General features: G+C 41.5%; 7 protein-coding genes across 7 annotated transcripts; 3 read left to right on the top strand and 4 right to left on the bottom strand.

Moving 5' to 3' along the window:
• Window positions 1-2,199: 2,199 nt before the first annotated feature.
• EAF01_005124 (uncharacterized protein) lies at window positions 2,200-5,524 on the bottom strand (the record flags this gene model as incomplete). Its single annotated transcript, XM_038913379.1, has 7 exons — window positions 2,200-3,410; window positions 3,568-4,120; window positions 4,174-4,313; window positions 4,368-4,901; window positions 4,955-5,282; window positions 5,345-5,370; window positions 5,443-5,524. The coding sequence occupies 7 exons, from the start codon at window positions 5,522-5,524 to the stop codon at window positions 2,200-2,202; spliced, it is 2,874 nt and encodes a 957-aa protein (XP_038771465.1).
• A 1,796-nt stretch (window positions 5,525-7,320) lies between these two features.
• On the bottom strand, window positions 7,321-10,245 carry EAF01_005123 (uncharacterized protein). Its single transcript, XM_038913378.1, has 2 exons — window positions 7,952-10,245; window positions 7,321-7,894 (listed from the first exon to the last, which is right to left on the bottom strand). Exons 1-2 carry the CDS (start codon window positions 9,934-9,936, stop codon window positions 7,624-7,626), a joined length of 2,256 nt encoding a protein of 751 aa, XP_038771464.1. The 5' UTR covers window positions 9,937-10,245; the 3' UTR covers window positions 7,321-7,623.
• Window positions 10,246-13,476: 3,231 nt separating this feature from the next.
• Window positions 13,477-14,040, top strand: EAF01_005122 (uncharacterized protein; the record flags this gene model as incomplete). Its single annotated transcript, XM_038913377.1, has 1 exon — window positions 13,477-14,040. The coding sequence occupies one exon, from the start codon at window positions 13,477-13,479 to the stop codon at window positions 14,038-14,040; it is 564 nt and encodes a 187-aa protein (XP_038771463.1).
• Window positions 14,041-18,107: 4,067 nt separating this feature from the next.
• Window positions 18,108-18,859, top strand: EAF01_005121 (uncharacterized protein; the record flags this gene model as incomplete). Its single annotated transcript, XM_038913376.1, has 3 exons — window positions 18,108-18,110; window positions 18,167-18,348; window positions 18,457-18,859. The coding sequence occupies 3 exons, from the start codon at window positions 18,108-18,110 to the stop codon at window positions 18,857-18,859; spliced, it is 588 nt and encodes a 195-aa protein (XP_038771462.1).
• A 176-nt stretch (window positions 18,860-19,035) lies between these two features.
• EAF01_005120 (uncharacterized protein) lies at window positions 19,036-20,703 on the bottom strand. The gene is made up of 3 exons (XM_038913375.1): window positions 20,103-20,703; window positions 19,719-20,023; window positions 19,036-19,505 (listed from the first exon to the last, which is right to left on the bottom strand). The coding sequence occupies exons 1-3, from the start codon at window positions 20,252-20,254 to the stop codon at window positions 19,228-19,230; spliced, it is 735 nt and encodes a 244-aa protein (XP_038771461.1). The 5' UTR covers window positions 20,255-20,703; the 3' UTR covers window positions 19,036-19,227.
• Window positions 20,704-21,136: 433 nt separating this feature from the next.
• On the top strand, window positions 21,137-21,748 carry EAF01_005119 (uncharacterized protein; the record flags this gene model as incomplete). The annotated part of the gene is made up of 1 exon (XM_038913374.1): window positions 21,137-21,748. One exon carries the CDS (start codon window positions 21,137-21,139, stop codon window positions 21,746-21,748), a length of 612 nt encoding a protein of 203 aa, XP_038771460.1.
• Window positions 21,749-22,218: 470 nt separating this feature from the next.
• On the bottom strand, window positions 22,219-24,297 carry EAF01_005118 (uncharacterized protein). Its single transcript, XM_038913373.1, has 2 exons — window positions 23,949-24,297; window positions 22,219-23,894 (listed from the first exon to the last, which is right to left on the bottom strand). The coding sequence occupies exons 1-2, from the start codon at window positions 24,175-24,177 to the stop codon at window positions 22,252-22,254; spliced, it is 1,872 nt and encodes a 623-aa protein (XP_038771459.1). The 5' UTR covers window positions 24,178-24,297; the 3' UTR covers window positions 22,219-22,251.
• Window positions 24,298-24,448: the final 151 nt, after the last annotated feature.

Below are 24,448 nucleotides of genomic sequence, written 5' to 3'. Positions count from 1 at the left end.
TATAATAATAAGAATATTCAATTTAATAGTAGTAGTAGTAAATTCATAATCGATTCGATCTATATAGTTATACTAAGACCATGCGATACGCCTATATCTGTATCTAATTGAATAAAGTAGATAGGAAAAAGATATAAAAACCTACCCCCCCCGGTGTCCCACCGAGTCGCCTATGTTGTATACCTGTCCTGTCTAACACTTATAGCCCGTAATACCTTCAATTTAATATACAACTTTAAAAAAATATATAGAATAAAAAGAAAAGAGATATTAGTATAATCATAATTCAAGAAATCGATTGATATAAATCTTTTCGAATTATCTTAAAAATTGAAATTCATATTCAATATAAAATTATTTAAATAAACTTGAATAATAATATGTTACGGGAGCTGCCTCTAGGGTCACGTGGAAGTGTCTAGAGATCTCTCGAGGTGGTTTAGACTAGACTTCAAGTAGGAATTCGATAAGGTTGTAACTGGTTGCAATTCTCGTAACTATAGTAATGAAACTAATGATTGTTCTTGAGCACGAAGCTCTACATTGTAATGAAATCCCATTCTTTATATAGACCTTCGTGCTTTGTCCTGGTCCCTGGGACCTCTCCGATATGTTGGATCGTTAAGGATCGCAACGCGCTCCAGGAGCGCTGAAGCTCCTTGACGCTCCATCACGTGCGATTTATGTCATGTGACGCGGTGTGTTGGATGCCGTCGTAACATAATACAATTTCAATATTTAATCTTTTCTTATTCAAATACTTTTATATTGAATATAAATTTCAATTTTTGAAATAATTCGAAAAAATATTTATCAATTGATTCCTTGAATTATAATTCATATTAATATCTCTTTTCTTTTCTTTTCTTTTTATTAATCTTTTTAAGGTTTTATATTGAATAAAAGAATTCTATAATTTTTAGATATTAATTAAGGAAAGCTTGATTAATCATATATTCTAATATTTAAAGTATGAATAAAAATAGCTTAATTATTATAATTAAATTAATTATAATTTTATTTATTCATTTGAAATTGTATGTTAAATTGAATAATTTTTTTTTAATATTATAGAAATTAATTCTTAATTTGAAATAAGTAAGATAAGAAATTCTTATTAAAATTCTTTTACTTATTAATAATTAATCTATATATAAAAAGAAAACTATTTAAAAAAGATTATATATTAGAATTTGAATATTAGTATACTTTTTTTAAAAAATTCTGAAATAAATTCTAAAATTATATTAATAATATTAATAATAAGAGCTTTCTAATGATATAATTTTTTTTATAAAATTATTATCAATTATATAATTTTATATAATATAATTTTTCTTTTTAAGATTTCTATATATATATTATATAAATTTTAAAAATTCTTTTTGAATTATGTAAAATCTAACTTTTTAGGTATTGACAAAATGATTTAAATGGGCCTCGGTACCCGAACTTCCCGAGTAGAGTTGTTATGGTGTACCGGATCGTTTCTGAAATCATAATGGACAAATCCTAACATACTCAAATTTCTCAAATCTCTCAAATCTCTCAAAATGTATAAACGAAACTGTAGTCCTGTAGGCCACTCCTCAACACATATGGTGAACAATTCACATCCGGCGATAAGAACAATCCAATTCCATTACCTAGATATCCACATCTATTTCACCTCACACGGCTTCACTTCGCTCACTCACTATCCTCTTCACTGTTCAATATCATCACACAAGAAAGATTACATTAATCGCTCAAAGTATCTTTATTATTAATGACACATAAGAAATCGCTATTTCGAATCCTAAGAATATAGTCAAAGGAATTCTGTCCTGTCCCATCCATCACGTCATAAATTCTGGCTGCATCCATCTTTCAACGAATAACCATTAATGCCCATTAATGACTCTCTTTCCCATCAACCAATCCAACAAAACGCTATGGTATCTTTCGACCACCAATTAATTGGCAATTAAAAAGCAAATAAATCAATCAGGTATCAAAGTGAAGCCCATGCAAATAAGTAAAGGGAAAACATATGAAACCATCCTTCATCCTTCATCCATTCCAGTTTTGTCTTTTTTAACCCCAACAAGCCCCAAATATGCATTGGTATCATCCGCGGTAGTAGTATCTTATGAAGAAACAATTCCATTCCGCAAAACACAAGTAAAAGAGATTATGCATTTGTATCGATCAAGGCAATTAAACTCTACCTTGGAAAACTGGGTTGTTGGATCCCAATTGAGTGTTTCCGTTAGTAGGAAGGACATTCTTATGGTTTGAAGCGCCATTGCCAATAGCACCGTTGCTAGCAGTTTGGTTTTGTAGAACACCAACGCCAGTAGTGCTAGGAAGTACACCTGCACCAGTGTTGTCGAAAGCAGCATCAAGTTGTTGATTGAAGTTTGATTGGCCGTATCCTTGTTTTCCATGGTCCTGGCCAGTACCTTGAGAATAAGCTTGGCCAGTACCTTGAGAATAAGCTTGACCAGTACCTTGAGGATAAGCTTGACCAGTACCTTGAGGATAACCTTGGCCAGTACCTTGAGAATAACCTTGTTGACCATAGCCTTGTTGAGCACCCTGATTATTGGTGCTACCTACATTTTGTGGACCTCTTACACCACCTTGAGTAACGGAGTGTGGTTTTCTTGAGATTTCCTTTGGTTGGGGAAGACTTGTAGATGCTTTGGCACTTCCAAGATCAAAGACAGCTGACCTCCAATCAGCACCTTGTCTAGCATTATTCTTATGCTCGGTTGCCTTGGCTGAGATTCCACCTGGCAAGATAACATGGGGCATAATCGAATCGTCCATTGTCATAGGCATATTGAATTGCTTGTCTGCCATGGATGCTTGTGCTTTTTGTGCCTTCTCTTGTCCCTTGGTCATTTGTCGTTGGAAAGCAGAAAGATATTGTTTGTAAATGTTGGGGATATTATCTGGATTTTTGCTGGCCTCCTGTTGAGCTCGATCGGCTTCTTGCTTAATTCTGAATAAGAATCCATCGGCTTCTTCAACCTTCTGCTTGATGGCCAACTCGATAGCCTTACAAATGGCTTTTGTAAGAGGTTTGAGTGCCAACGACTTTCCAACAGTGAGCAACGCCTTGTGTCTTGATTGCTTGATCTTAAGCTTGATCTTCTTCATGTTAACTTTGACACCGTCACATCTCAAGAAGTTTTGACGATTCTTCTCTCCTGAATTGATTGCAGTCAACTTAATGTCGAAACTGAGTCCAGTACCCCCGAGGAAAATATCGAGAATACCCTCGTCGTGGTTGAAAGGACCACCAGATCTCTTGATGTAATAAGATATATCTCTTAAATCCATCTGAATACCTTGAACTGCAACGAAGAATGAACCTTTCTGTGAGTTGTGGAAACCTTTGCGGCCGAATCTAAAGGAGCTTTCTACAATGAACATTTGATTAGTAATTATTCTCAAAAAGGGAAAATGGCATATCGGGCGTAGCCCTAAGCAACAATAGACTGCAATTCACATATCATTGCTGTAGAAAGCAGATGCAGCAACACGCCGAATAAGGGCAAAGGAAATGTTAGCACATACCGTGTTGAATATCAAGCAAGTTAGGCATGAGATTATCACTCTCAACTACCAGATTCTCAATGACAATCTCCATCTTCTGTCCATCTCTGTACTCGATTCTGGGAATTGGCGTATATCGGATTCTTTCGAGAGCTGCAGGAATGATGACATTGGACAGGTCCGTAAGCAAATGCGTCTTAAATTTAATGTTACCACTGCTGTCATGGCCCAAGGCTGTGAAGAACTTTTGACAAGTTTCTGCAAATCGCTTATTCTGTTCATCGTTATCGAACTCATTGCCAAAGAATTTGATCTCATCAATGATACGATTAGTGTGAGGTCTGTAGCGATCTCTGAGAAGAAAGTTGCCTCTATCGTAGAGTTCATTCCAGTGTTGAGTGGTGCTGTCTTCAAGAATATAACCTTGTTCCTTGAGACATTTGCGAACGAAGGCGTTCATCTGCTGGAACCATTTCTTCAGCTCTGGATCTGCATCAGCATCTCGATAGATCGCATTAACGGAGTCGATTAAATCATCGCTTGATGTGTAATTCGCAAAACGCTCAATGAGTGTCTGACGTGCGTTAGCTTGAATTCTACTTTTGATAGTTTCAGTGAGGTACAAACTTTCAAATCATTCTCGGCAGTCTTTAGAGCGCTGTCGGTATGTGCACCTTTGACAGCACCAGATCCGGATTGGCCCAGATTATGTGCATGTCCTCCATACTGCTCGGCTAAGTCGAGAAGAGTGTCGATAGATTGCATATCTGCTATATGTTAATTCTGAAATGAACACACTAGCAAGCTATAAGTAAACATACAATCTGGATGACCTTGGATCTCCACAACCATCTTCTTAAGCCTGTGGATAAGATTTTCACGGCGTTCTTCGGGCAACTTTTGTTGAAGGTAGTTCTTGGTTTTATCTCTCGTCTCACGGCCTCGTTCTTTGGTCTCCTCGGGGATGTTCTCAGAAGCACGTTGCTTCAAGGTATTTGCACCAGCTTGAGCACCAGCCTGGCCATCAACTCCAGAGGCAGTGTCGTATTGTTGATCACGACCAGCCAATTGAGCAGTATCTGCTGGATCACGAGATCCACTTGGGTGAGCTTGTTGATTAGCATCGCCAACGGCTTCCTTGACATCGTTTTTGTCGATGGGTTGGTTCTTTTGGAATTTTTGCTTCATCTGGTTCTTCATGCTGCCAGCTGAAACGTTTGGATTTTCGTGCCAGGTATTATCATCGGCGGGACGATCAATTTGACTCAATTGATCTTCAGATGGGTTAAGCCTGCCAGCGGCATTAGTAGCAGCGTCACCAGCAATATCGCGTAAAAGGATGACCGCATCATTCACTAATTCGGATATTAATATTTGACGTAAAATCGCGTATATCACATCAACTTACAAAGCTTGCGAAATTGTCCGTTGGTTAGAATTAATTGGCCAAGAGTCTTGAGACCTCCCTTTACCTCTTGACCGTGTTGTTTAGCAGTTGCCTGATCAACAGGAGCTCCGGGAACGGCAGCTGCTCCGCCGTCAATACGCTCACATTGCCAAACAAAATCTTGAAAAAGCTCGTCTCTGTTCTTGGTGAGAAGGAGGAGTTTTGCCTGTTCGACCACGGAACGAAATTGTTGGGCTAATTCTTGACCCTCCTTGGAAAGCCTGTTGGAAGGTGATTTGAGAGCTTTCGACTCAAGGAAACTGTTGAGGGCAACATCGATTTGGTTATTCTGTACATCGTCAATCAGCGATTGCGCGAGGGAATGCTGCGATCGCCAAACAAAATACTTACAGATGGGACTTTGCCAGCTTGGAAAGCTACACGGATTTGTGGTTAGTAAAGTTGTGTATATACCCATCTGCCGGTGGCAAGGGAGCGTCAAATCATACCTTGGTACATTCCGTAAAGTTTTAATTTAAGATTGATGTCATTTTCCTTTTGGACGCTGTCGACAGGCACGTTGACAGACATGATTGCGGTTTATTGATTAATATTGGGGTATCTGGGTATCACGAAAGAAAAGAAAAGGTGTCGGAAGTCTTCGAAAATAGAAGAAAGAGACTTTCTATCTACTCGAATATCAAGTGTGAGAGAACTCGTAGAAGCTGGCGTAGTGTATGTAACGTATGAGGTAATGAGGCGTCTTAAACTTGATGATTTGATTGCAAGTAGTAATTGATTGGCTCTTTGATGGGATGAATAAAGAACGAGGTGAGGTGAATTAAGATGTAATGACGATGTTTTGATTTTTGGAAGTGGGATAATGGGATTGATATCAAAACTTGTTCAAGAAGTTGATATGTTGATCGTTATTGGAGGTATTGGGTATTGGGTATTGGGTATTGGGTATTGGTCGTGGTGGTGTTGTTGTTTTCGTATGCGATGGTATGGTATGAGATGTTTGTTGTGTATCAAGAATGTGAGGGAGAGGAAAAAGAAAAAGAAAGCCAAATCATGAGAGGGGGAAAGTTGGTTCCTTTAATTCCATGGCACTTACTGCATTTTCTTACCTTGATGATACCATCTTTTCTTGCCTTGTTTTTCACTCCCACTTGTTCCTTTACTTGATCTTGTTTCTTGCCTTTTGGATTTCATCTGATCATTACCTCCCTCCGTGGTACCTACTTCCTACTTCCTACTCCTCTCTTCGTAAACCTTGATGGAATCCATGGGAGCCTTGTTTGTTCTTACTCAAGAGTGGAGATGCACCACCCAAGTAGTACCCAAGTAGGTAATTACCTATCCCTAGTTTCCCTAGTTTCCCTAGTTGTGGCGGGTGCGAGTGAAGAGTCATAATATCTACCGGGACTGTATGTACATCGTACAGAGAAGTATGGATGTTCCCATTGCATTGCTCCCAATTTACTACGTCACCTTTTTTTCAATTGAGCTCATCGCTGAGCTAATCACTGAGCTAATCATGGGGCTAATCGCTTTAATTGGCGGATACCAACGCCACGCTCCGTACCACATTTCCCAACTATAACCACAAATAGACTAGATTGGAGATCTCCCGTCAATTATGGATACGGATATGGATAACCTTACATAAACTCAATTTAATAGGTAGATAGATTCTCAAATACCGGTATTCTTGCATTTCTCGATACTACATCGTCTTCACGCTACCCTATCTATCATTTATCAAGCCAAATAAATCCAACACTCCACGCCTTTACTAATAACGGTACTACTAGATCCTTATTAGTTGATACCTACTTGATAGATGCTCGACTGCCCTACCATACAATCACTCCACACAAACACAATACGCGTCAATGCTACAGCAGTCTACTCGTACTTGACAAAGAAAAATATCAAATTGATCGACACCAAGGGATGGGATTTTTTTCCTTGGTCAAAACAGACACGGGATACAGATACGTCAGACAGATGTGAGGGGTCACCTACATACCCCAAGTCATCATCATTATCATGGTAAAGAAAGAATCGCATGTTTTTGGCCGAGTAACTTCGGTACAGTGTCACATTTATGATGATTGATACATCCTGGTAACCGCCACGTCTAGAACAAATCAATTGGTCCAGGCAGGTGTAGGTATGTTGAATATCGTATATCGTAAGATTACATGTATTTCAAGCTCAGATGTTCATACCAGGAGTATATATGAAACGGTCGTTTCCCTCTCAAAAGCCACCTGGGTACACTAGGATTGGTAGGTATGTAGTAAGAAATCAATCATAAGAGATTGAGACATCAATCAATCATTTATTGAACTGTTAATAATCTTGCTATTGGATATCTAAAATCGTGCCGTATCATCGATATGGTCTTTAACCTCCAAGTACTGACTAGATAGCGATAAAATCCCCGCCGTATCTCTAATTCAATACTATTTTCGCTCCCAGTCATTCCTAATTACTGACTCTCTGAAATGCAATAAAGTAATGTAAAATCATCGCTACCTGCTTCCATATTTCGCTCCCAAATACCTGATACTATGCCTAGCATCGTTAGAATCTTCCTAGTTCTCCACCACTATGCCCCATAAATTCAATTCTCTCCCTTGCTTGTCTCCAACTGACACCCCCAGTCACCACGTGGTATCTTATCGTCTTCCCGTTGTACTGGCGTTCTGTGCTGTTTCTAATTGTTGTTTCCAGATGCCATACAATTCTTTAATCTCTTTCTCCTCCTTCCACTTATCGACGATTCCGTTAACTTCCTTCTGTCTCTTCTTTGCGCTCATCTTGTCTCTCTTCGCAAGCTTCTCAATAGTGAGATGGCCTTGACTTTCTAGACTGCCGATGACCCATTGATTAAGTGCATACTTCAGATGAATGAGTGTATGTGCATTTTCTGCGTTTTCTTTACAGACACTATACGGCCAGGTTAGTCAAAATCCATACCCAAATATGTAGGTAATTGTAACTTACGAGCCGACCATGAACTCTTTGTCTTGAGGTGGTAGAGGTTCATCCCTGCTGTTCAAACTCCGTGTGTCCTTCTCATCATCAGAATCTTCTTCCTCGTCATCTTCCTCAGTATCACTATCATCTTTCTCTACTTCGGCTAAGCTATCCCTGTGGTATGCGGATCCCTTTAATGTGATACCAAAAGTTGGTATATGCTTCCTACGATTGCATGCCTCGCATTTAGCCTCTCCTAAAAGATCAATTGCTTCTCCTGGAGCAAGTCTCCTGGTGATGAATTCGGGGCGGGCATAGAGACCTTTGGTAAAGTCACAAGTCCATGAAGTGGAAACAAACTTGCTGCCAGATAACCCACTGTATGCATCTTCGAGCTTATTCCACGCCGCCTTGTAGATGGGCATAAGATTTTGGTTGAAACCTGGATTGATCTTGTTTTGAACACACCATTCAACCGCTTCGACAAAATGTTCTCTTAGAGGTTTGTGAGCTGCGGCCGTGAGATGTAGAGGAATCATAGCGTAATCTGGGACCCCAAGAAGGCCAACATCATCGTCATCAACAAAGTCCGAATCGTACTCATCCTCGTTCTCTCGTACAGGCTTCTTTGGAGATTTTCGTTTGCGCGTTTCTTGAACCTCCTCTTCCACTTCCTCGTCTTCTTCATCTTCAAAGGTAGTCAATGCATCACTACCCGAATCATATAAGCCCCCAACTTCTTCATCATCAGACTCAGATTCTGTTAGAACAGGGTTACTTTCTCCAGCACGCTTGCGTTTGAGAATCTCTAATTGCTTCTGCTTAGCAGTTCTGTGCTTCCTAGGCAGTCCTCTTCGTTTGACTTGTGGGGCTGGGGCGGGACTATCAGATTCAGGGGGAGTGGTCTTGGGTAGCTTAGTCATAGGCGGCAGATCATCATCCGAATCAGTCTCATCCACGATCCTCGTTCTCTTTGCAGGCGATCTAACAATACCATCCTCATCATCCGAAATGATGGTGGGACGCTTTCTCTTCATAGGTGAGGTTGGAGGCTCATCATCCGGGTCATCGGAATCAATCTCAACTGTAACTCGCGGGACTATCCGTGTTGCTTGCCAACGTCTAGTGGAAGATGGAAGTATATCATCTTCGGAATCTTCATCAGCCTCTTCACAAGATTCATCGCTACTTTCTATTGGCGCAGCTAGCTTCTGACTAAATAGGCCAGGGCGTTGTGAAGGTCTAGAGTTTGATGCGAATACATCATCGTCACTTGTATCTGACAATGTTACTGATCTTTTCTTTGGCGTAGTCTTCGAGGGGGTTGGAGGTTTGGGGCTATGAACTAGGGCTTTTGGTGCTCGGCCACGATTTCCAGAAGGTAAGGGGGCGTTATATGTACTTCCACCTTGTATAAAGCCTCGACCTGTGAGAGAACGTCTCCTCGAGGAACTACCTCCAGAAGATTTTGTAGTAGAACCTGTAATCTCAATATCCGAGTTGTCATCTGCAGCTTCTGCGGCAGCAGGTTCCTCGCTGTTTTTCTTCGATGGAGTCGTTACTTCAACTTCAATTGTAGCCTCATCGTCTGAACCAGTGGCGTCCTCAATCATTGGCTTCTTCGCTTTTGAACCTCGTGTGCTTTGACGTGATCCGCTGATTACTTCTGTATCTGCAATATTGATTTCCTCTTTCTGTGAGCTTTTCGCGGGTGTTGGTAATGATCCAAAGCCGATTTTACCATCTCTCGCATTCTTTCCCTTGTCCCCAGATTTTCCTTTCATACCCGAACTTGCTTTCAACGGCGACCCTGAAGACATCCCACTGCGTGTAATTCTGCCTCCATTTCCGGTAGATGTGCCGCCATTCTTTCTCTCGTATCGAACCTTCGCAGGCGATGGTCCTTGACTTTTCGCATGTGAATCTAAAGGTACTTCAGTGGAGATTGGATCGAATGTCAAACGTGTTTGTTTTTTGCGCCGCTCCTTTCGAGCGATATTTGAAGAGCCCATTGTCGCAATTTCGCAGGCTGCGGGGTTATTTTGCAAGTTGTATCTAATAGTTTGATCGCAAAGCTGGAAGGTTGAACAGAATCGAAAAAGGTGAATCGAGATTTGAGATAGGATGTATTGAATTCGCAAACAGCAACCAGTAATTATCCTCAAATGGGTTATAAAAGAATGCGACGGCGAATGCGACGGCGAATGCTATATTATAGATCGTGAGATGGTTGTGGAAACAAAAGCAAAGAAATTGATGAACCACAAAGGCAAAAGTGACGCGGGGAATCACGCCAAAATTACGAAATCACGTGCCATTGTTGTAGGTAATTTTGGATATCTTCTGGTGTGGGGAAGTGAGCCAGTTTGCTCGACGACGAAGATCTCTTCTATAAACATGCGAATTTCAATCCTCTTTCACAATGGGGTTTCGCTTGAACGGGTACACTGAATGTCATCTACACACTCTATGAGAAGGGGTCTGAGACAAGGCGTCCAATGATCAGGACTGCAAAGATTATCAAATCCCCAAACCAATTAGAACATTCAAATCGTGTGAGACTTCGACTTTGATTGGAATATTGAACTATTTTCAGATTTCTAACTATTTGTAGACGTTCAGAACTTATGTTGTTGGACTGCAGTCCGGACTGTTTGATACTCTGGGACTCTGAGGATTGTGCTACTTTTTTCTGTATAACTTCCCCATGGGAGAACGATAGTACCCCTATCACTATTCACAATCCCAACGAAACTTGAGAAATCTGAAGGTAGATGAAGCATTGAATCTATATAGCATCATGGGGATAGTCTTATTCCTTTAGAAGTCTGTGTGGCAAAGATAACTGAGTGAAAACGCATCTATTAGCTACAGTTCTTCGAACTATGTACGGATGTTTAGTCAAATTGATGAATGCAATGTCCTCAACTCAAAGTCAATTCTGAGCTCACAAGTGTGACTTAAAACTTTCTGGTGTGAATCTTCAAAAGCAATTTTTGAGTTTCCATTTCCGTTTCACTTGAAGTATCATGTTCTGGTATTCGCTTGCCAAATGAAATACAAGATCCTATATCTCTTTACCCTCTATGCATGTATAAGAGCCCTTTCCGACAATGAATTTTGTCATCCAGTATTCTGTCTGTCTACACTCAAAGGAGGAAGTCGCTGTTCTAGGATTGGAAGCCACCTATTCGGTTGTATTATCTAGATTTTGCATTCATTTGAATTTGGACAATAGAATATGAATGTCGGGACGGCACAGGAACAACATTTTAATAGTCACCTACTGTGTAGTTTAGGTACATCGAAGCTTTCTTTTCCAAGGTGTTGAAAGTTTGTTTTCTCCATTTGAACCATCTACTTACTGAGGTATGCATTCAGGGATTTATAAGGTTGCTCCACATCATACCCGCATCGTCTCATAGCTCTTTCCTCCCCAACACCTCCCATATCTACCTTTACCTCTTCCTCCCCTCCCAGCACCTTGACGCAGGGCTTTAAGTTGATTTTATAATTCAATCTATGCACGAAATAATCAAAACAAATGACATAGTGCGGTGGTCAAGCTCATCACTTTTCACCCTACAGCTTCAATGAATTTCGCTAACATGGAATAACAGCAATTGGTCTCGTAGTTTTATTCCTTGAATAACAGCACTTGTTCTCGTAGTTTCGTTTCGTTTGTGTTCGCAGTGTTCAGATACCCCAGCACTTACTATGTTGCTCTTGATAGTCTGAATTCCGCCACTGTCAAGAGAAGAAGCCTCATGGTTAGTGAGCAGATTGAGACGTGGTATGTATATAACTTTCTTATCAACCAATTCCGGGGCTTGACCACACACTTCTTTTTTTGTTATTGAGAAGGGCACCCACTTTAAACAAAAACTATTAAGGGAAGGTACATCTCAGGCAGGATTATTGGTCGAACTTTTAACTAGTCTGCAAGTGTGAAGTATTTAACGAGTACGAGATTAGAGTCCTTTTTTCCAAGTAAGCCTTGAGATCAAGGTAAGTGACCGGTATAATCATAAGTTCAAGAACTTTGAGGACATGTGTGAATCCTTTGCCAGATAGACTTCCGCATTTGAGAGCCATGGAAAATCATCTGTTATCAAGATGATTTGTATCAAGTTATTCGAAGCTCAGATCTAGTTGAGAAATGTGTAATCATACTACTACGATGTTAAGTGATCTGAAGTACCTTCATCAATCATGAATATGCGACTGCTCAGTTGTTCATAACACGTGCAACCCAATTTGATTGACATGGTGGCAGATGGCAGAGAACCCAACAATAAGTCCAACATCTAATACTCAACCTGCCCCTTACTGGGTAGGATGTTAAGCTCGCAAACCATCAGACTATTCGCCGGTACCTATTTCTGCGGACGCTTCATACGACGCCCGCTCGAGACTGGCTACTATGGTGGCGATGTATCGCCCAAATTATAGGACCAAAAAGGTGTCTTTTCTCTGCCTCTCCATGGACAATGGATGGTTACTGAATATCAGTATGAGGAGATTGCTCCTCTATTGTATGGAGATCATTGGATCATTAAAGCTGGTGAGGGTTCGAGGTTGTTGCAGGTTCATCATATGGAGCCGTTTATTTTCTTTGGATGGCCCAGGAGTAAAAGAAAACAAGTTTAAAGAAAGATGCAACCGTTGTTCCCAGGGGTACTGCAAAGGTTGCAATATCTCCATATCATGGCAGCTTTGGCAGAAAGTGGAAGTGATGTCCAAACAGATCTTGTACAGGTTGTGACCCATGCTGAGCTCCTAGAATTCATAAACTGCTCGTTTCCAACGATGAGTAATCACGCCATCATCTGGTATTATTCTTGAACGCTCGAAGTTCCCTCCAAACAGTATAGGAATAGTCGATATTGAATTCTGACTGGACAGAAATCTGAAACTCCCTGGGCCCAAATGAATGTATCGTTTAAGCTCAGAGAGACTTTTTGTATTCTTATATATTCAGACTAAGTTAAAAATCACTCAATGAGTATGGTCTGCATGTGTAGAATTCAGATACTGATTCATGGGGAATCATTTTCAATGAGTACATTGTCATACATGACACAGAAGTTGAATTAACGGTCGATTTGTCATTGTATGATATATGACTGTTCAGTGACGAAAAAGACTCTTCGACTAACTAAACACCAAGGATATTGAGAGATTCATACAAAGATGCCCCATGTGAGTAATTGTAGTACACTAGTTCCATGTGGTTAAGAGCCTTAAGATTTCCCACCTCAGACTTGTTCTTCAAAGTTCTTCTACATCATTACATCATACCGTGGAAAAGTTTCAAGCGACCAATACTTACAACATTATCGTGTGGAATCCATACATTTTCACATCTCTATTGATTCATCTGCGACTCTACCTAGCTCTCATCATTTGTTGGCTTGCTCTCAACTGTTAATCCTAGAATTCACGTCGAGTAAGTTTTGCTGCTTTCTATACTATTCCTCGGGGCTAATGACATAGCTATCCTACATACACAAATCTTAAACCATTGGAACTCAACCTGTCGCATACACGCGATGTCAAAGTATCATGCTATTAACTATGCCTCTCTACCTGCTATTACCTCGCCCCGCAGTCCACCCAAATATCAACTATCCAATCCTGGCTACTCCACTCAAATGGCCCCTCCTTATGGCCAACCAAACCCTCCCCCATCCAACCATCTCGCACTCAATGATGAAGTGAGAAATGGCAGTTATTGTAGTAACAAACCTCGGGATAATATTTTCTACATTGTATTTAACCTCTGCGGGGAATCCCGATGCCTCGAACTTGAAGCTTCCGAGCACCGTCCGCGCCGTAAGTACACCCTTGAGAAATCGCTCTGCAATAACTACGACGAGTGTGCACGTTGTCGCACGGTTAAATTCCAGTCCGAAAAACTCAAGCGTGCCATAGACAGGGAACGATTTCATGAGATCCTCAATACTCAGCTATCAAAACTGTGGATAGGAAAGGGCATGCTGTTCGAAGATGGATTTTCCGACAGCGACAATAATCCTCCCCTTTTTGACACCCGGCGGATTATGCGTGTCATTTTAGGAGTACGATCGATTGTACTCGAGAATGAAACAGAATAGCAGCAGCAGAACAAAGAGGGGCAAGTGAAACGAGGAGAACGGCAAATACGACGACGAGAAAGAACAGCAGGAGTGGCATCAGAATCGCCTTTGCAAACCCGCTCCTCGCAGATGGTACGCTCAAGTAGCTTTTCGCCCAACAACGAGCAGGGTCATAACTCATTGATGGGGCGCTCATATTCAGAGCCTTTGGGCTGAGCTCCACGTGATCTGAAAGGGAGATGAAATTTGGAGAGAGCGTTTTTCCGCGAGAAGGATTTGGTTGACTCCTATTGGTCTCTTATGTTAAGGATTTCTTAGGAGGAATAGAGAAATAAACAAGCCTGACTTTACAAAAACCCAACATGATCAGACTATTCCTGTTCCAAAAATGGTATGAATATATGTGCATATATGGTATATGAATCATTCGTAGAGGATTTTTTCCACTTTTGACAGTCAGATACATCATGACAATGTCTCACTGATATCTTAACATCAAAACTTTGTATGCCTCAGACCCCTTTCGCGAGGATTCACTTCGTCCCACATACATGCTCAAAAAAGCTGAAAGCTGTATCGTCGATACAAAATGCTGGGGCTGTAACATCATTATTGGGCTTATAGAGGATAAGCTCGATCGAAATGGGAAGCCGTAACGTGTCATTGTTTTCAAGTGCTCTGGGACGAATGGATTCGTATCGGACGCAGAGATTATGAATTTCGAGATGGCGAGGTGGCCCCTGAACCAAAACTAAGAGTAGTCTAGTTTCAGAGAATGATTGAAAATCAGAGCAAACTTCAACAGCTCCAGTCTCTTCATCTTGTCAAAGGGGATAATCGGGTGCAGAGCCGAAAACATGAAGATAATTCAAACCTTTCCCCAGCAGAGCACCAGAGAGTTAGAATAACGGGCTTAGATGAGAATGAGTTTGATCCATTCTTCTCAAGTTAGTTTCTTACAACCAAGATTCTTTTTCGTGGAATCAGAGAGTATTCCAAAGCCTATCAATGGAATGATTGTTTTTATTATTCTACCGAAAACTTCGAGTATATAATAAAGGAGATGTTTTTCTCATATCAAGTCAAAGCATGAGAATGATTGCTTGATACAAATCGAAATAATTTTAAGTTTTTGAAACAGGAGGGGGGCAATGATTTACCTTAGTTTTACTTTATGACAAAGAATTATATATTCAGTATTATGACGTGGGATCACTGTGAGAATCTACCAATACTCAATCATAATGATAGAGGCTATTATGAATGGTAAAGCTTGAGCACTTATGAATGTTACTTAGAACTTGCTGTGTCAACTTCCATTCTGTAGTATACTCGATGTAAGCCACTAAGTCTCCTTGTACAAATTTCTCCTCCGAATCTCGACGTTATACTACAAGACTCTTCCCAAGACATGAGTTCCTCACCGCCTCCACAATATGCTCACGGATCAATGAAATACCTTCTGAACTGTGATGCACCTTCACCCGTTACTCCTCAACCTCGTAAATACACACCGACGGCAAAAAAGCAAATCCTAGTCGGTAGCGTTTACAAAGTCTTCAACACATACTATCGCGACGTCATCAAATTCCACATCTGCGGCCACACCGGCGACAAGATAGCGATTCCAGCTGACGAAGTATGTTACACCTTACCCGATGCCTGCTACTGGATATGTCCCAGAGCTTGCGAAGAAGGATTTGAAAAGAAGTCATGTGCGCAGGATAACGCAGAATCACTTGTCATGACTGGCCAGGCGGCGGGTACAAGTTTTGAGGGAATTTTGTATGGATAGTGGAGTGAATATTTGACACAGCTTCAAGAAATGAAAGAATCGCTGGCGGGATATGAAGTAGTATATGTCAGAGTAAATCTGAAAGGATGGAAATCGAGTCAATGGGAGGAAATGGAGACGCAGATTCAGATAGAGAAAGATTTGCGGAAGGAGAATCGAAAGATGAAGAAGCGACTGTGGTAGAAAGATTGGAAAGATTGGAGACAGACATGCTGAATCGTGGTAGGCTGTATTGTTAGATAACTCATCGATATGAACATGTAATAGGCATTCTATGTACCCACAACTAAGAAGTGCCAGACCGAGGAGAAATTGTAATGATAAATATCTAGAAGTTAGAAGTAATGGACAAGCCGAAAACATCCCATACTCAATATTCACTTCAAGATGCCATGATTCAACCAATAGAAACTTCCCTTCCCGATTGCCCCTCGTTAATATATATCCAAACAACTTCGCAACTTATAACTAATAATCCGCTTCTGGTGCAAGTGGTAGAGCGATTACATCAACTACCATAAAACGAGGTCGAGGATATTAGCCACAGGCAGCTACAGACCACGCACCTGGGAGGATAACAAAGTCGACGTTATCCTTTTGTCATCCTGAAGCTCGCTTTATTTATTTTTGGTCTTCTTTTGATGATTTGGATTTGGGTAGACAGTTTTAGCCAACCTTTCCATTCCGTTGCTTACTTTTTGTCTATTTCTGAAGTCTGCGCAGCAGTAGTATGGACTTCTCATAGTGTCGAGAGGCATTTTTTTTTTGGCAGGTTCATGTGTCCCCACTTTCAAGCAAATTCACTACTGTCGAACATGTATTTTCAGATCATGAATTCGTCACTAGTAAATTTTGATTCATGGGGGTAGTCTATCTAGCACAGGTAGCATGAGTCCCTTACGATTTATTCCTAGAAAGTGCGACGTGGATCGATTTACTCGACGTCTGCGATTCAAGATACAGTTATTCGAGGCTGCACAAACGAAAAGGCAGAGGCATCCGTGCAAATAACAGAAAGCTGTCGCACTAACAAGACATTCAAGGAGTTGCAGAGTTTAAAAGATAAATTCTTGGTTATGATTTCGAGTTGGTATACTATATATGAGAGCGAGGATCACAGCGCCTGGTGCCAAACTGTTAATTTTGCCTGATAACTGCTTTCGCTTACTTAGTATCACCCAGAGGTAGGCTAGCTACGAAGACATCCAAAACGGCTGGATGGGTACTCAATACTACGGGAATCAAGAATAGGGATGATGGTGACAAAAAGCCATCATGCGCTTGCGGTGCTTTTGATATCATGAAGATGTAATCCTGAAATAGTGGAAGTATATGGATTGGTGGAATGACCGAAGAAGACACGCACACTGATAGCAATACAGTGTCTCACAATACAGCGTAGCTAATAATTGTTTATGTCGCATGAACAAATAGACTCTGCAATATCAAGATCCAAAGTCCAGATATGAAGCTGGCCATATCATTGTTGATGACCAGCTTGGCCATCCATAAACTTTACAGAAGACAACTCACATTAAATAAACATCACAGCCAAGCAACAAAACAGTATTCAAAAGATATAAATGTAAATTTATTGCATAACCTAGTCGACCTAAACCACCCTCCCTCCCAAGTCCTCAAACTTATCCCACCAAATACCCAATGTCTCCCAAAGGAACCGAACACAAAACTCATCGACGAGTCTCATAGTCAGGATACCTCAAGGAAAAGTCTCGAAGAATCAAAATCGTGACCCGGGTTTTATTCTTGCTTCACTGTCCACACTTGCTCGCTCTGGGTTGAGACTCGGCAAGCTCTAGCAATATTTTGAAGCGGATGTTGGGGGGGTTCTTCTGTTCGAAGAAGAGTAGAAATGATGATGTGCTGAATGAAGAATACCTACCTGTCTTGAAGAAGAAGAATAATAATCAATTGTTCTCCATGCTTGCTGAGGATCTCATTGCTTGAAGGATATTCTCTACGTGAATGAATACCATTGTGTACTTAGTAAAGAAGGAAATGAATTCTGAGAGAAAAATTTCGAGGTTTTCATACGGCTCACTAGTTTCTGCGCTAGTGATGAGCTAGTCTGATTAAAGTAAAGCCGATTGGTCAATCCAGAGCGGTCCACCTCAGCCTCGTCAATAAGGCCTTCGCGTCATGCATGTAGCGGGCGAACTTTATCAATATCCAGATGAAACTCGCGATTTTATTTTATCCTCCAACCCAGGTTGCCTTTTCATAAAAATATTCTTTGCGCAACTTGTTATTATATTGCTTGGTATACGAAATGGTATTACCCCTCCTCCTCATTTCCCAAATCTAACGAATGACTAACAAAAGCCCCAGCCAGCAAAACGCAAAGATACCTCTGCGCCAGCAGCTGGACCGCGGTCCAAGCTAGCTAAAGAACACAATATTACCGCTGCGGAAGAAACAGAGATAAAAGAAGCATTTTCATTATTTTCACAAAAGATGGAGGGCGAGAAGGAGGGTGTTATTGCTATGGGTGATGTGAGGAGAGCGTTGATGTATGTGCCATTGCTATCGGGTTTTCTAGAGCGTTCCTTTTTCTGCTCGATTCATAGCATAGACATCAATATTTCTTGCAACAGAGTTGCATACTAACTCTGAAACAGCGCCCTAGGACTAACCCCCACCCCCTCCGAACTCCGCGAATACCACAGCATTCTCGACCCAGAAGACGAAGGCTTTACAGTCTATCGACATTTCGTTGCCATCTGCGCTATTAAATTTCATTCCCGGACTCGTACATCGGATTCACATAAAAAAGATGTAGATGATGCGTTCCGACTGTTTTCAAATGCTGGGCAGAAGAAGGGCAGCAGTGGAGGCGGCGAGGATATGGGAAAAATTACATTGGCGACGTTGAAGAGGGTTGCGAGGGTGTTGAAGGAGGATGTAGATGAGGAGTTGCTGGTTAGTATGTTGTTGGAGGCGAATGGTGGGCAGGGAGTTGGGAAGGGCGTGGAGAGAGATGAGTTTGAAGATGTCATGAGGAGGGCAGGGATGTGGAGGTGACGGGTGGTTGAATGGGTCAATTTGACATATGATGAGCGATCTTGAGCACTTGGCGCACGTGGAGTTTTGGGACATAATTTTTTGGTGGCATTCCTGGCATGACATTTGGGATTGGATTGAAATTACCCTTGACGGAGTCACATACACTGGGAGATAGGAGTCTAGCGAAGCATTGGTTTGTTGTACATATTCCATTTATTTAGCTGATTGCTCTTAGTACAAACGCCGACAAGATTATGCAAAATCTGGTCCTATCCGACAAAAAGACCTTTCCACCTCGTGGATAATTTTCATTATCTGACCTTAAATGATATTTGTGACGCCAATTCCCATATAATTCCCATGATATCATGAATGAAACAGCTAGTCTAAACCGCTGGAACCTCCGTCTGAATTTTAGGTGCAGTAGACTCAGTCTGTGCGGACTCGGATGTACTTTCCGCTGGTGGAGCTTTGAATCCGGCGTGATCTGAGTGTTTCTTGTAGAAGAAATTGTCGGGCTTGGGTTTCAGTTCTTGGGGAAGTTCCTCCATAACTGTAGCGAGTAACGCATCGATGGATTTCTGTTTCGAGGCATCACGGTGCCAGATTGAGATAAGGTGAGAATTGAAACGTACGGAGAGTCCAACACCACAAAGCTGATCGCCTATTCGTATGTTAGTATTTATTTCCAGTAGCGTTCCATCCATAGCCTTTCACACTTCCAGCCCGTGGCCTAGAACGCTTGTTCAAGGGACACTCAGACGTTGTGGAGACCAAAAATTGGATATTTTTGACTCTCACCCATATTCCGATTCCAGCTGCCTGTATAAAGGGGCTGGTATTTTTTCAACCGAGGGATTCGTGTAAGCCCGCTTACCTGATTCTAAACAGCCTTGAAGCTTCTCCCCTATAGCCATCAATTGAACTCTAGTGAAAAAGTCCGGACCATTTTGCTTAGGAACCCTAAATGTCCAACTACCTCCATTGATATTCCTTCTATCTTCCCATACTGGCTGGAATCCTTGTTTGAACAAATAAATCGATTCTCTCATTTTAATCTGATCGAACGGGGTATTGTTGCAATAACGCCAAAAGTCCTGAATGGATTCAACTTGCGTAGGAAGCTTGTCAAGGGTAGCAGTATAGCTTCCATCTGCGGCAGGCTTTTGATCCTTCTGTTGTCTATTTGGTAGCGTGTTAGCAATTGTACTCAATCCAATACCCGACGGAATCCACACATCCCATAAAGAGAAGCACTGACCTATCGAAATATATATTCCAATAATGTTGCGTCGGCAATGGACGCATTGCTTTCAGCATATTCTTCTTTGCATCGTCGCGAGCAGGAGATCCAGTATCGCTTGGGCCGGAGGTGGAAATTCCTCGTGTAATGAGTGATGGTCGTAAAGCCATATTGTATAAATGGTATGTGTAATATTAAAACTTTTGAGGTTGTAATGGGACACTCGACTGCTGTTACCGCTCTCGAGAAAGAAACAACAAGATACCAAGAGATTGACAAAGCTAAGGGTGGGATGAATAGAAAGGGGTGGTGGAGAGGATGAAAGAGAAAGCAGCCCGTATTATTGTACAAAGGATGAAGTGGTGAAGTAACAGTGGCGCCAAGAGAATGCACAGCAGATCACATCTGAAGCAGTGGATTCAGGATGAAACCCTGAAACAAGCGCCCGAACGGCCCTCGCAAAGAGTAGCTTCCCCTTGCAATGTTCATTTGGCCTTTCACATTGGTTCAATTGGTTGTGCAGAATTGCAGGCCTGACATGCGGCGCGGTCAGGGAAAAGTAAAACACGCCCGGTGAGTGGCCGGGAGTGGGATCACGTGGGTCAAGGCAATATTTGGCGGTGAGAAATGATTGGGAAGATTTCAATATTTGGTTTTTTTTTTTTGGTGACGATCACTCCAAATTAAATCATCAAATCACTTTACAGAAACCAATTATTTATTGTTGCTGGATTGTTATCACAAGATTCCAATCAGAATAGTGTCAGAATTCCTTTTGGACTCTTGCAATACATATTCTATTCTACCTCTATCCAAACAAAACTCCAGTATCACATAAGCCCTGCTTTGTACCCTGGTCTTCTGGATCCATTACCTATCAAAAGTTCTAATACTCACGAGAATATATAGGTTTGAGACTTTCATTAACCAATCTTTTGTATCCCGGGTCTACCATTGGGTCCTATCACTGAGACACAATACTGAGCTGAGACTCTCCAAAACGTCCACTCCATATCTCAAACCCAATAACTCACCTGATATACCTAATCACCATGTCAGCAAAACGCTCCTCCCCTCCCACAGAAGCAATGGACACCGAATCCACGCTCACTCGAAAAATCCTCGACGCCAAACTTCCCTCGAGAAAACGTACCGCTCTTGGAAAAACCTCCCCAAACACCACTTCACCATCCACATCCGTCTCCAAACCATCAACAAACCCACCTAAATCCTCATCTCCCGCATCATCCCAGGCCAACACATCATCCGAAGCCGAAACTTCATCATCAGAACCCTCTTCTGAAGACGACTCCGATGATGAGATTCCCATGATCCGTCCTCTGAATGCTCGTCCCGTCATGCGTGTATCCACACTTAACGGATTTGGTGCTTCAGAAGGTCTGAATAATCTTCCTGATTTTCTAAAACAGATGAAAGAAGCGAATGAGGAATTGATGAAGAAGATTGAGAAAGGAGAAGATAGGAAATTGGAGGATGTGAAAGAGGGAGAGAGTTATGTGGAGATGAACTTGGGACTGGGCGTTTTGGAAGAAACGAGGGATGGGGAGAGGGGAAGCGAAAGTGAGAGTGAAGTCGAGGAGAAAGATGCTGATGGTGATAGGAAGATGAAGGAGGGGAAGAAGGCAGGGATTGAGGAACTTTGAAGTATTAGGATACCACGTATTGCTGTGGTGTAATTAAAAGGATACAAAAATGAAATCATGAATATTCAACATTGGAGTGGAGTGCTGTTTGCTTGTCATATTCGATTAACACATCAAACATTGCTATGACACCTTAAATTGGGTATACAATTTACATCTCTCATTGTGCAGAAGAATTGACTTTATTTTAACGGCTTAATTCTACAAAAAGACATACTGTTTACACTGCCTCAAAGTCTATGCGCCTCGATTAACGGACATTGATCCCCTTGATCTGATCCAAAGATATGGCACAAACTCAGATTACCACCGCTAATATTAACCAATGCCTGATTAGACTCTATAAACCGTGCCATAATCCATGACTCTGCCTATCCTACCCCCAATCCCTTTCCTACCCTTGGTATAATAAAAAAATGCAAACCTCCCATAACACCAACGCTTGCCCTGTTTTCCCTTCGTGAAACCATACCAGGTCATAAAAATCCAGCCTCTCCTAATAATCATACAACATTAACCGTCATTTCCCTACCGAAACGCCCCTTGTCATCACAGATCTTCTTCCTGAACATATCCAGATCCTTTAACAAATCGCCCATGAAACCCTGCATCTCGCTTGCTCTCTCTTCGCGCGCACCCATATCGATAGCTTCGTCTTCGTCTGAATAGTCATGTTCGTAGCCATCTTCCTCATTAGTCGCTTCATCGATAGTTCTGTTCTCCTTATCGTGTTCAACTCCGCCCCCAATACCGAAACTAATACTGCCCATACTAATAGTTCTAGCAGGTTCCACTTTGATTGGGTTCTTCAAGCTCTCCAAAGCTAATTTAAGATGCAATCTCAAGGCGTCATTCTCAGTTGTCAAGCTTCGAATTTTACCTTCTGATATCATGGTTCTGTCTTCCATCATTCTTTGCATGAGTGCAATTTTGTTCTGATATTGCTCAAGTCTTTCGTCTTGTGCTTTAGTTTCTGTTTCTTTTTTGGTAGAGTCAGAATTAGAAACTTGAAGTTGTAAAATACGAATCTCTTCTGCCATGGCAGCAATTTGAGCATCACGTTCCGCAGCGGAAACGTGATCTTGGTTGACGACGGCACGCGTGCGAATACGTTTGGCTTGGTCGGCATAGCGAAGGGTAGAGAGAGTTTCGTCGTAATCGGAAGGGGAAATACACGCAATCATTGCGGTTTTACTATTTCCTCCCAATGAATCTTTGAGTAGCCAGGTAAGGATTGAATCTCTATAGGGAACGACATCTTTGTTGCGTTTTCCGGTACGTTGTTGCTTTGGATCTGCGAGAGCTGCAATAACACGACCGAGAGTTGTTAGAGACTTGTTAATATTACTTCCCTCACGTAGACGAGCACCTGTTGCTTCTGTTGCCTTTGCACGTTCACTACCTGCGAGATCCACGAGTCGAATTCTGGCAGTACGTTCTGTTGTTTCATCCGTTTCCATATCGTGGTGGATCTGTTTGAGCATGATGGTAAAAACACTATGACTTCTGCTACTTGTATCGTTCATCTTAGTACTTGCTGTGGTTCGACTGGCATCTCCCATCTTCATGTACCGCATAATTTCAGAAAAATTCTTAACAGGTACATCGGTCAAATCCTTGATATAGGGTCCTTCGGTGGGGGATTCACGAATCTTCAGATAATAGGGTGGTTGATTGGGGTGGAATGGAACAAGAAGATCTCGAACATGTTCGTTATAAACCTCGAAATAAGATACACGGACATTATAGGAAATGTTTGGACTTTCATTATGCGCTGCCTCGATCCGCTCAAAAAGGTCTTCGCAGGTCCTTGGTATCAATCCTGGCTGATCTTCTGTGCCCATCATTGTATAACTCTTTCCTGATCCAGTCTGGCCATATGCAAAGATGCATGTATGATATCCTTCGAAGTTATGGTCCAAAAATTCCTCTCCCAAACTATTATAAACATCCTCCTGATGTGCATAGTGTTCATCAGATTGGTTGTGGCTCCAAAAGGAATTGTCGAATGTGAAGCTTTTCTCTTCAATGACTCTGCGCATCTTCGAACGAGAGTTTGCAGGATCTGTATCGTTTGGTACTAGAAGGGTGGTTGCTTGTGTTATTGGATTCATATCAATCAGACACTTAGCTCCTCTATTAATTTCTATTTCGCCATTAGTAAAATATTCTGATTTCCTGATCTACTTAGAATACTCACCTCTAGGAAGAAATCCTCTAACTCTAACCACAACTCTAACATTTCCACCGGTATCTCTGGCTGTAGACACAACACTATCTCTCCTCGACCGCAAAGAAGGAGTAGATGCAGTTGATACCACACCCATTCCCATGCCTGGCATCAATCGCGGAACGATAGCCATGGCAATTAATGTTTCGTTGATGTCAGCGATTTTTTTGCGAAATTGATGTTGTAAATGTAGGTACATGAAGGGTCTCTTGTAAATAAAGCGATGACGCCAAATTGTTGGCTAGGTGAAAGGCGGACCGGGGTTTTATGCAGGAGTTTCGCTTCGATGTTTGCTACTGCAGTGTAATATAAATAGTACGGTATTGGGGTAACAAATGGGTAACATTCAGTAGGTATTCAACGATCAATCTATCGTCGCAAACCGATTTGATTTAAATGGATGAAGATTAATTGATTATCTTGCGCTTAGAAAAATGAGAGGGAAGAAAGGTGAAGAGAGAATGGAATTT

The sequence above is a fragment of the Botrytis porri genome (assembly GCF_014898465.1).
Source record: "Botrytis porri strain MUCL 3234 chromosome Unknown BPOR_006, whole genome shotgun sequence".
NCBI lineage: Eukaryota > Fungi > Ascomycota > Leotiomycetes > Helotiales > Sclerotiniaceae > Botrytis > Botrytis porri.
Note: the sequence above shows the minus strand (reverse complement) of the source record. Positions and strands in the feature narration are given on the sequence as shown.

What these genes read in the sequence shown, in the direction of transcription:
- EAF01_005123 (XM_038913378.1), bottom strand. Translation starts at nt 9,936, where the DNA reads ATGGGCTCTTCAAATATCGCTCGAAAGGAGCGGCGCAAAAAACAAACA. An exon ending in AAAGAGTTCATGGTCGGCTC is followed by an intron (nt 7,895 to 7,951) that starts GTAAGTTACAAT and finishes CTGGCCGTATAG; the next exon opens with TGTCTGTAAAGAAAACGCAG.
- EAF01_005120 (XM_038913375.1), bottom strand. Translation starts at nt 20,254, where the DNA reads ATGGCTTTACGACCATCACTCATTACACGAGGAATTTCCACCTCCGGC. An exon ending in TGGAATATATATTTCGATAG is followed by an intron (nt 20,024 to 20,102) that starts GTCAGTGCTTCT and finishes GCTACCAAATAG; the next exon opens with ACAACAGAAGGATCAAAAGC. An exon ending in TCAAGGCTGTTTAGAATCAG is followed by an intron (nt 19,506 to 19,718) that starts GTAAGCGGGCTT and finishes ACATACGAATAG; the next exon opens with GCGATCAGCTTTGTGGTGTT.
- EAF01_005118 (XM_038913373.1), bottom strand. Translation starts at nt 24,177, where the DNA reads ATGTACCTACATTTACAACATCAATTTCGCAAAAAAATCGCTGACATC. An exon ending in TAGAGGATTTCTTCCTAGAG is followed by an intron (nt 23,895 to 23,948) that starts GTGAGTATTCTA and finishes ATGGCGAAATAG; the next exon opens with AAATTAATAGAGGAGCTAAG.